At 45.4% G+C, this 11174-nt stretch overlaps 1 protein-coding gene across 1 annotated transcript; it reads right to left on the bottom strand.

Moving 5' to 3' along the window:
• On the bottom strand, positions 1-11174 carry LOC308108597 (nuclear receptor subfamily 1 group D member 1-like). Its single transcript, XM_080461684.1, has 8 exons — positions 10328-11174; positions 4277-4579; positions 4085-4173; positions 3827-3971; positions 2055-2623; positions 1738-1923; positions 1420-1630; positions 1-1313 (listed from the first exon to the last, which is right to left on the bottom strand). The coding sequence occupies exons 1-8, from the start codon at positions 10344-10346 to the stop codon at positions 1117-1119; spliced, it is 1719 nt and encodes a 572-aa protein (XP_080317810.1). The 5' UTR covers positions 10347-11174; the 3' UTR covers positions 1-1116.

Genomic DNA, 11174 nt, shown 5'->3' with positions numbered 1-11174 from the left:
TTAGATGCTATATAACATTATTTAATCATGGTACTCTATGGTGTAACCATAAACATTTACAAAATATTCACAAGCCAATGCTGTCAGGTGACAATACATTTATTTTCATTATATATCTTCAAATATAAAGTTTATACTCAGAGCACATAGTTCAAATGGTGCCTTCTCTTTGCAGTCAGTAGAGCAATCTATAATATATGACGTCATACAATATTTCAATACTAAATTCATTTACACATCCAAGATTCTGCAAACTAACAAGGAACTAAGAAGAATGGTCATGTACAAAATTTACAACAGAACACCATAACATACAAGTCATCAGATGTGGTCTAAAATGACCAATAATTTCTCCCTGATTACCATATACAAATACAATGCAATGTAGTCTCATTTCTTAAAAAAAAAAATGTTATACATTTTCTCAATCACAAATGGGTGATTTCCAAAAAAGATTTTTCCACATGGTAGCATGTTGTGAAAATAGCTTATGTCATCTCAACAGGGCAAACCGTTCTCCGAGCTGTGTATTAGACTTTGCTATTGCTATATAATATATTGATTTATTTTTTATTCTTTTTTTTTTAGGTTTCTGAATGCATGAAAAGTGCCTTTACACTTGTACCAGAATATCCAGTAAGAGTTACTACTGATAGTTTGTCCATTTTTTTTTTTCCGTGGGTGAGAGGATACGCTTCTCTCTTGTTAGCTTTGTGGTTTGGGGGAAAAAAACAAAGTCTGTAGAGAAACAATAAGGTCTCTCTTCTTTTTGGTCTTTAGAGCTCTTTGCCTCTGGCAAGGGGAAGGTGACGGTGGGTTGATGTTGACTTGAAAATGTGAGGAAGAACACAGTCTAGTAGTTTCTTTTTTAAGCAGTTTGACTGGAAGCGGATGAAAGAGAGACGGGCTGGAGTTCAGGAGCTCCTGCCTCCTGTTGTGCCCATGTTCTTCACTTTCCCCCCCCCCCCGCGAGTCTTCTCTGACTTGGCACAACTCCCCACCTGTCCGTCATGCAGAGGCCAGTGTACTGATCGCAGCAAGGTAGGCTTGCATGCAGGGAGCAAGAAAGTCCCCAAAAGTCAATGACCCACTCGTCGGAATTCAAGCCGTCTGAATTCAAGGGTCTATGCGGAACGCTAGTAGCTTGTCAGAGTGTTGGTTGTTCAAGGTGCGCAGGTCCGGCAGACGGAGCAGCAGCTTTGGGAAGAGTGTGCTGTCGTCAGGGCGGCGGCTGGTGATGAGCGAACGTAGTGCTTTTATTAGGTTCTCCTGCAGTTGCTCCACTGCTCCCACTTCTACAATGCCCGAGCGGTCTAAGGGGGGGGGAAAGAAGAGAGATAGTGGGGTTAAATATGTGAACAAATAACACTTGCGTGTAAAAACGTATGAGCTCAGCACATGTCTGTCTCCGAGTCTTACCTGCTGAAACCAGCACAACAGCCATGAAGAGTGCCATCTCATCGGGCTCCAGACCCAAAGATCCGAGCTTTTCACTGAAGTCAAACATGGAGTCCAGTAAAGAGCCCATTCCCAGAGCTCTCAGCGATGCCAGAGAGTACGTCTGTCCGTTGAGGAAGGTCACCGTCCTCTCCTTGGGGTCAAACAGTGAGCAGAACCTCACCATGAGAACCTGTTGTCAGAACAAAAAACAAAATTAGCACCGGAAAATACCGAGGCGAAAAACAGGAGTAAAACCTTAAGAATCTTACTACAGATCTGAGATTGGACGGAACGTACCTGGAAGGTTCCAGATTTGAGCAGCATAACTTGATCGTGCTGGCTGAGAGTCTGGAAGCCCGGGATGCTTTTTGCAAACTCCACCACTTCTTTAACAGCAGGGGTGAAACACTGGGAGAAAGACTCCCAGATCTCCTGGCTGGAGCGACTGGCCGGAGCCACAGGACATGAATTAAGAGGGCAGGCCTGCGGGAGGAGGAAGAGGAAGAGGAGGAGGAGGAGGAGGAGGACAGAGCGGAAGAAAAGCATTAAGGACCTCTTATTGGCATTAATCTAATAGATTTTAACAGACCGGGCAGGCAGGGGAAAAGACTCACCAGCACTTTGGCTCCTCCGTTCAGCTTCCACGGGCAGGAGTTCTGGTTTGACGAGCCGCTCGCTGGGAAACTATTCTGATTGGATGTGTAGGACTGAGATGAGTGGTTCCCAGTGACGGGACACTGATTGTGATTGGAGGAGTAATTGTACTTGGCATTGTCCATGGTGGCGCCTTCATTGTTGGCGTTTGTGATGTGGAAGTTTGTGGGGCCCTGGTAGCTTGTCGTCAGGTTCACCTGCTCCACCTGACTGGCGTGTTGCGTCTGGGTTGCTGCGACCGCCATGACGGGTTCCTGGACCGCAACGGTCTGGGACAAGGAAGTGCTGTGGTGGTGGTTGTTGTTGTTGTTGCCGGCGGCCATCTTGAGAGGTTTCTCGTCGCTGCAGTAAGACTGTAACATGGAGCCAGCTCCGTCGTTGGTCTGGTTCTGCGGACTGTACGGGGCATTGAGGGGAGGCGACACCTCAACCTCCATGGAGGCTGATTCATTCAGACTGTTCATGTAGCTCTGCATCTCGTCCAGTAGTCTTTGCTTCTCCCGCTTGGGAATACGTCCAAAGCGCACAGCTGAGGAGAAGAGCGTCCTTTGTTAACATTGATTGACATCAAACAAAGTACGTCAGTAGCAGTTCTTTACTGGTAACATGTTACTGATACATTAAACTGAAGCAGTCTGATGGGTACCCTGCAGCTTTAAAAGTGTCATTTCTGTCCATGTTACTAATCCTTAAACCTCCCTTCTCCGACTACTCCGTCTCTGTCCCAGCTGGTACTCCACGCGACGGACACTAAAGCCTTCATGCCATCCGCCTGCCTCATCTTCCTCTCCAGCTTTTATTCTGCACCTCTGCCGACAGTCCTATTTATAGTAAGTATGCTGTATGCTGCACCACATCCCCCTGCTCTTTCTCCCTCTTTCTGCCTTTCAATTGAGCTCTCGCTCGCTCTTCTTCTGTGGAAGTAGGTCACTGGGTCGCCTGCGCTGAACATGATGTCATTAGTGAAGTGACAGGGGGACTGAGTGGTGGAAAGGTCAGGGCCGACAGGAGGGGCAGGTGCGGGAGGCGAGGACACAAAGCGGTAGAAAGTAGAGGGACGAAGTGGGTGAAGGAATACAAAGTTGATCAAACTGCGGTCAATTGTCCTCGATAGGAAACTTCTTAAAATTTAAATCTGACTTAAGAATACATTTAAGTATGTCGTGGGATAAATGTATTTGCCTGCATATTCGGAGAATGAAGACACGATTTCCTGACCGCAATCCTACAAATTAAGCAGACGATTTTTCACTCTGGCTTTTTTGGGTCACCTAAAAATGTTTGCTCCAGATTTTTAGAAAAAAAAAAAAAGAATCACCTGGTTTAGCTGTACCCTAAGAGACTGCACTCCTGTGGATGTGATCATGCAGGGGGAGCAAATTAACTGGAGTGTTTCCTTCCGGTAAAGGCAATTTAGGTTTTCATGATTAATGATACCGAATAACATTATATCTCGAAACGATTGTTTGAAAGTCTCGTAGCTGGAACATCATGAACACCACCAGGGGTAATCAAACACACTGTGCCCTGGTTTCCAAAAATAAACTGGATTTTTCACACTTTCTACATGACTGATGACTAGTGGGACTCGAGCTCCTTTTGCCATAAATCAGATGGCGGTGCAAAGACGGAGGGAGGGGAGGGTGGGAGGAAGGAAAGACACGAAAGGGAGAATGGAAAGACATATGAAGAGGAAATTCAATTTAAGAACAAAATCAAACCGGGTGCTCACCATCTCTGGACATGCCCACAGAAAGACACTTCTTGAAACGGCAGTGCTGACACCGGTTTCGGTTCATGCGCATGATGAGGCAGTTTTCATTCTTCACGCACATCTTGTAGTGAATATTCTGCTGGATGCTTCGTCTGAAGAAGCCCTGGAGAAGGAGCAATAAATAAAAATGAAGGCTGTGGAGAGGGTTCTTTACGGTGATGTAGCGTCACATGGAATGCATTCAAAAAAAAAAAAAAGAGGACTGTTGTGTCTCACCTTGCAGCCTTCGCAGGCGTGGACGCCATAATGGAATCCAGAAGCAATGTCCCCACACACCTTACACAGAAGGACCATACCTCCGGTCTCTATGAAAGACAAAACCGGGCCATTAGAAGACGCTGACACATTAGCAAATTAGCACGCAGACAAATAGGCGACCAGGAAGGAGGAAGATCCGCGGACACTCACTTGTGAACGTTCCGGTGAAACCACAAGGCCTTTTGGCCGCCGTGGGATGCCCGTAGGTTGCCGTCGTAAACTGGGCGACTGGAGCGTTGTTCACTTCCGGAAACTGAAAGACCATTTTGGGGGAAGCAGAGCCTCCTCTTTGTTCCCCCCTCTGCTTTAGGACTCCGATCTCCTGAAAGGAGACACCCTCTGGGGACGAGGGCTGAGAGTGGGAGGAAGGCGACTGGGTCTGGTATCCACTTGAAGGGCTGCCAGGACTTGGACTGGAACTGCCGGACGAGCCAGCGTACAAGATAACGCCACCTGGAAGAACAGGATGAGGTGAAAAGTCAGTCCCCTGATCTTCAGCCGAGTCTGTGTTCACACGCGCCGTGTAGGCGAGAAAGTACATGGTGAGCACTACGTGCTCCACTTTGAAGCTGTGAGCCCACTTGGCAGGCACTCACGAGCACATTTGAAACCTTGACTGTGTTAATACAATAGATATTTGATGTGACGAATGATTAAATAAAAAAAGAAAAAAAATATATAGACAGTCACACCCAGCGTAAGAGCAACAACAAGTCTGACCTGGATGTCTGTGTGGAGAGTCTATTCAGTCCCTTATCAGATAATCAAGAATAATGGAAAAATAAATGCTGTGTCGCATTAACTCAAGGGAACAAGCTGCTGTGTGTTGTTTTTGCCGACTGGTATGTTGGCACCGAGGAAGCCTATCGCCGAGTGTCATGTGGACAAACGAAGCGGAACACAGCAAACAGCCTTATCTTTTGGCTGAACCGAGGCACACTGACTACATGTAGTCACATCACGTTACTCACTTAAATGGGATCGTCTCATAATTGTTAGGTTGGATTTATAAAAAAAAACGAACAAATGAAAAAAAAAAGGCATTTCTTAAGGCTTAAAATGTATCACACCTCTTTGCGTACGATGGTTATATCTATTATGCTGTGGCTGTATCACTATATGATTACAATGAGTACCATTGACAGGCCAAGAACAGGTCTTTGTATAGGGATGTCACATCACATCGGAAATGCCCTATTACCCCTAAACACAACCCCCCCCCACCCCTCCCCTTGTTTTCCAGACAGTGTTCTTCCCCCGCAAGATGAAAGACTGCCCCTCACGTGCAGGCTGTGCCAGCCAGCTCCCTGCTTGCTCGCTTTCAGTCGAGTCCTTTCTACTCTCGCCTCTTCTTCCCCCTCCCTCCTCCTTTATCCTCCTCCCCTTCTACCTCCTGCTCCCTCCCTCCCTCCTCACATTGGCTCCAGGCCTGCAGACCCATCTATCCGCCAGCCACCTGACCAGGAGCTCACATGGACTCTTGACACAGTTCCCGCCCGGCTCACAAGGCTCTTTGCGCAGTCCCGTGTAGACAACAGCAGCAGTACCATAACAAGCGCTAGGGCAGATCACGTTTGGAATAGAGGAGGCTTTAATGCTGTGACTACAGAGCGGGGGAAGCGAGCGGGGCACAGCAACCATAAGCTGATGCATTCCTCAGCGTCACTAGACACTGTGCAAAGGGTAACAGTCACGTTGTAGCCTGCCACAGTCGATTTTGAAATGATTTCCTCTGCGAACGATGAATGTATTTTTGTGCCATTATGAGGAAAGCACAAGAGCAAAGCCACCACACCCAAAATTAACCATTTTCTCAACTTCCATGATTATTTTTAAATGATGGTTTTGTTGGAAGTACAAGTCATGAGAGAAACAAAACTGTCAAAACATTCATTTTAGGAATTGTTTGCATTTTGTGGGTTCTGCTTGTTTTTGGTTTTAGACTATAATTTTTTTTTGCTACCAGTGTCTGCATTACCGCAGGCCTGCCAGCTGGATCATCGCCCATATGCTGGAAATGCACACTCCCATTATCTTCAGTTGAAATCTGCTTCACTGAGCTCACGTCACGATGTCTACGCCGTATGGGTGACTCTCAAAAACTGGCACTATCTAATCTGTTAAACAGGTCAGTAATGCAAAAATGTAGGCTAGTTTAACACGATGTGGTCAGGGATATCTGGAGTAGTACTATCCTTGAATTATCTCCACTGTAATTCTGGGCACATTTCCTCTCAGGGACCTTGAGTCATCTGAATCTCTCTAGTCTCCCGTGCTTTCTCTCCTTGAGGAAACACGTGCGGCATTTCTGTTTAGCCCTACGTGCCTCCTTAATTCCACAGCTCACACGTGTCAACACTGAATGAGAGGTACTTGACGGCTTGTGTGTGGCTCCAGTGTAAGGCGGGCGCTTTACCAATGACACTTTGTGTGTGTGTGTGTGGTCTTTCCTGCGTGTTGTGTGAAAAAGATAACACTTTGCAGACATGTGCAACACCTGCAGTGAGCAGTCACACCCAGTGTCCACGCGAGCTTTCACTCCCACTATCTTCAGTCACCGCCATGGATCCCCGCCCCTCTAGTGTAAAAACATTCCATATTCAGGCAGCCCATAACCATTTCCTGGAATTTGACCCGCCTGGGTATCTGAATGAGGTCTGGGAAAATCATCCCAGCAGCTCTGAGGCACAGGTTACTACATGTGACCTGTGGACACACACGCACACACACATCCAGCAACAAACTAAACAATACTCGCCCTGGCCCCTCCTTCTGCCGATCCTCCCCCGACTTCCCCCGCTCATGTGTTCCCACCCCCTCAGCATGCACGCATGGCATGCAAACTATAGACATCACGCTCGTGACATGTATGAGACGAGGATAGACGCCCCCCCTCCTAACTTGAACTTGTTTGACTGCTCTCATGTGAACATTTACAACTGTGCATGGACCCTAAACCTCACTCCACGTGAAACAGCTGGCCTCATGCCATGTGTTTATGACTAATGTGTTTTCAAAGCAGGTTAGGTTTTCCACAGCAACAGTGGGGATATATATATATATATATTCTCTGTGTTAGATTAACTTCAGTGCACGTTTAATGCCATCTTATGGGAGATATCAGTCTGGTTTTCATTTTAACTTGAAGGCTTCTCTTTTTCAAAAGTTTACGTAGATGGGCTAATGTATAAAGAGACACGATACAACACTCCAGCCAAGGAGACAAATACTATCAAATACTCTCGCAGGGCTTTTATTTTCCAATTAGCAAGCTATGTCAAACTGACCATGACAAAGAATCCAGTTTCACAACTGCTTCACAGTTGAGCATTAACCCTATTGTTCCGGCGAGCCCTACTGACACGTGACACATTTACCTACTTGAGCATGTTAAAAGTTCTGAGCACAGATGATATTTGGCGGTATTTGCCGTGTCCTCAGGGGATTACAGTTTGGCGAGTCACGTTTTGCTCATGCTGAAGTATATTTTGTTGGTCTTGTCTATTCAGGCGCTATTCACGCACTCCTCAAAGCAATTATTCACGTTAATCTTTAGCCGTTGAAAAGAAAACCTAATAGATGTCAACTTTGTAGTCTGTTCACGGTGATGACTGCATTTACTGATAATTCCCTGATGATTCATCATATAGCTGCCTGCTGAGAAACTGAACATGCAGTCAGTATGGGACAAAAGTGACACACACTTTAAGTATTTCACATGATTAAAAGCATGATTTGATTATAAGTACAAACATTTCTGGTGACACCCAGTATTCAAATGTAAAAAACTGTATCAATGACAGAAAACCAATAAAATGAATTAAAAGAAACTTCAGGAGGGTGCTCTTTGTAGATCTACCAGTTACCTTCTCATCAACTCAGAAGTTATCATTTGTGTTGCTAATATAGGAATGTAGAGTCAGGCTACCAAACCCCAATGTTTTGAAATAATACAAAATCTAAATGAAAAGTTGATTAAATCTTGCAAATACTACTTGGTATATAGCTAAATAATATCTTGGAATACATATTAAAAACAGACAACATAATCCACAGCAGCTTGTGCCTTTAAAGGATTTGGCCCAGTTTAGTCTTATCAAAACCAAACACTGCCCCACTAATAAAAAGTGTCTTTTTTTTTTAATTCCATATCTCCCACCATGGTTAATGGCCTGTGTGAAGGGGGTTTAATTCTAGCTTTTATAATTCTGTTCAAATGGAAGTGGTTGGCTATGTCACCCAAAAACCAGACTGAAAACAACCAAATGTAGGTTAATATGTCCTTTCAGACACCACCCACGCCGTCATCCCACCTTGTGTAAAATACCATTCACTGAACTCACCACCAACCCACAGCTTTAGAGCCCCTCTGTTAGTGGCTCTTTACAGCTTCGGCAGACATTAGAAGGATATAAACATTGTTATCTTGTTTTATTTCTATTTGTTCTAACACTACACCCAAAATAAACCAAAAAAGAAACGCCTCAAAAGTAAATCGTGTTTCATTCACCAAGGAAATACAGCAATTCTGGATTAGTCTCATATGTGAACATATAGAATGTAGTACTATTAATGTCTAAAGGTTAAATATAGTTTGTGGCACTTAGTGGTTTTTATTTTAGTTAGAAAGTTTGCAAAAAACGGTTCTTTTATCCATGAAACTATTAAATCAGTTCTATTAGCAAAGAGAGAGAAAGATTGGCCACTGAAGCCCTCTGACCCACTGACCAATCTGTCAGAATAATGGAGGAATCCCCGTGCGAGCTGAGCGCGAGGTGAGGAGGAGGAGGAGGAAAAGGAGGAGGAGGGCTGGAACTCATGCGCAGCACGTGGATGCTGAGGCTGAGGACACGTGCTGGCAGCTCGAGGCGGGGTGGCTGCGTATTAAAAAAATCAGGCGCGTGATTCACCGCATCACGATAGTGTCTACCCAGGGTGCACCGGGCGGGGAGCGGAAGAAAGAAGAGCCAAAATGGCTGTCCGCAGTTCAAGGACTTTATAATGTCGATCTGCTGGAAGGACAGTTTTCTCTAAGATTATTTTAATCACCCCCCCCCCCCCCCTATTTTTTTTTTTTTAATCCACTGGTGCCGATAATTTGATGGTGGCTCTCACAGTTTCCATACATCATGTTAATATCGCCTTATTGTATTACACAAAGCTATTATCGAGTTTCAGAATAAACAGGAATCGGTGTGAAACCAACATCGAGTAATAGGATCCGCTCATTCATAATAATCATCAGTTCCCACTGCGTTCATACCGTGGTTCCGGTTCTGGCTGAACTTGGTGTTCATTCCAGACAACCGTCATCAAGCCCAACCCAACACGGAGGGAACGTTTGCTCTACATGTTTTGACCTAGTGGGCGTGACTGCGCCTTGACACAGCTTTCCTCACGTGTGTCTGAGGGAGGAGAGCCACGCCACAGTCAAACATACCAGAGCAGAGATTAAAAAAAATAAATAATGAATCACAAAGTGAAGTGGCATATTTCCAACTTCCCGTGAACGCGTCGAGCGGTTCTAACAGGAAGTCGAAGTGAAAGTGTCAACGGCAGCATGAGCGCGCGCTTCTCTTCCATGACCGATAAATTAACTGTAAAGATAAGCTCGCGAGTGAAAAGATAAGTTGGGTAGGTCAGTGGACGACGAAACGTGCCCGTTAAGGGGGCGTTTTGGGTCGCTCTTCACGTGAGTTTGTTTACATGTGAGGAATCGGAAGTCCGAGAGGACTTCCCTCTGTGCGCGCGGCTCAATCACGCTCAGTCAAACCTTCAACTGTCTGCAACACACACACATACATACTTGGCAACACGCCACACACCGCACAGGTGAAATAGAACTGAACGCATGAAAATCACAAACGAGCCCAGTCTACTTTAATTCATATTGTTCTAGGAAATTGACACACTGTCTCCTGCCTCCAATGAGACCTTTCGTCACGTGCAGTAAAGACCGCCGTTCAACAGGAACATTTAAAGAAATTTTAAACCTAACGTATACTCAAAACATCATCTCAAACAATCATTCACGATAAAAAAAAAAAAGAAAAAACATTTTAAAAATAAAATACATACACTGGGCTTTAATGCTGGTTAAAATGTAATGCAACCTACTTTTGCCAACTACCAATATCACTAAAGTCATTTTTACATGTGTTTCAAGCAGAAATCCAGTACAAGTGGATAAATCGTACTTACCACCAGGGCTGTTTTCCATGTTTCCGAGTTGATCGGCGTTGTTCTGTTCTTTAGTTGTAGAAGTCTGAAGCTGAGCTCACTGCTGCTGCTTGCCACTGAAGAGTTCGGTTGACACAGGTGAAAGAGTCATGAACTGCCAAGGCATATAGAGTGTATCCCAAAGCTCAGACCAATAGGAGTGTGGCACTGAGGAGAGGGGGGGGGGGGGTCGTCTTAGAAAAAATAAAAAACCCCAGTTAGCGAAGAAAATTGAAAAACGAAGAGTTTGTTTAAAAAGGTAAGAAGAGGTAGTCGGATGTCTTAATGATCCAGATATTCTCCCGATGTGAGACAGCTGAGGTCTGCGCCTGTAATGCCAGACTGTGATCGGATGTCACTGTTAAATGCGGGGCTTCTCTAGAATACAAGAGCTCCTTCCGCGTTCAGCTGCTTGCCATGTACAGTCACCATCAAAACATGACCAGAGAGGAAGTAGTTTAAACACACCCCGCTCATCAATAAGCAACACGCGCCCTAAAATAACCGGCACGTTTTCAGGTGCCTGAGAAATGTGACCACTTTTTTTCTCTCGCTCTCTCTCTCTCTCTCTTTGTGTGTCCCTCCAAGCGCCTGTTTGTTGATGTGTATCAGGGCTCTCTCTCTCTCTCTCTCTCTCTCTCTCTCTCTCTCTCTCTCTCTCTCTCTGTGTCACGCACTCTGAAAACATTTCGCCCCCTCCCCCCCCCCCCCCTTCACGCCCCCACTCTTTTTACTCTTCCCCGGGCTCCCATTGGCTGAGAGCCCCGCGTGGAGACGGCACATTGGGCTAGTTCCACATCGGAATGCTGGTTAAAGCTCTGCAGCATGT

Source organism: Lipophrys pholis, assembly GCF_963383615.2.
Source record: "Lipophrys pholis genome assembly, chromosome: 4".
In the NCBI taxonomy this organism is placed as follows: Eukaryota; Metazoa; Chordata; class Actinopteri; order Blenniiformes; family Blenniidae; genus Lipophrys; species Lipophrys pholis.
This window is presented reverse-complemented; position numbering and strand designations above follow the sequence as displayed.

Coding starts and splice junctions, on each gene's coding strand:
- LOC308108597 (XM_080461684.1), bottom strand. Junction 4,174..4,276: donor TTTCACCGGAACGTTCACAA/GTGAGTGTCCGC, acceptor TGTCTTTCATAG/AGACCGGAGGTATGGTCCTT. Junction 1,924..2,054: donor ACGGAGGAGCCAAAGTGCTG/GTGAGTCTTTTC, acceptor CTCCTCCCGCAG/GCCTGCCCTCTTAATTCATG.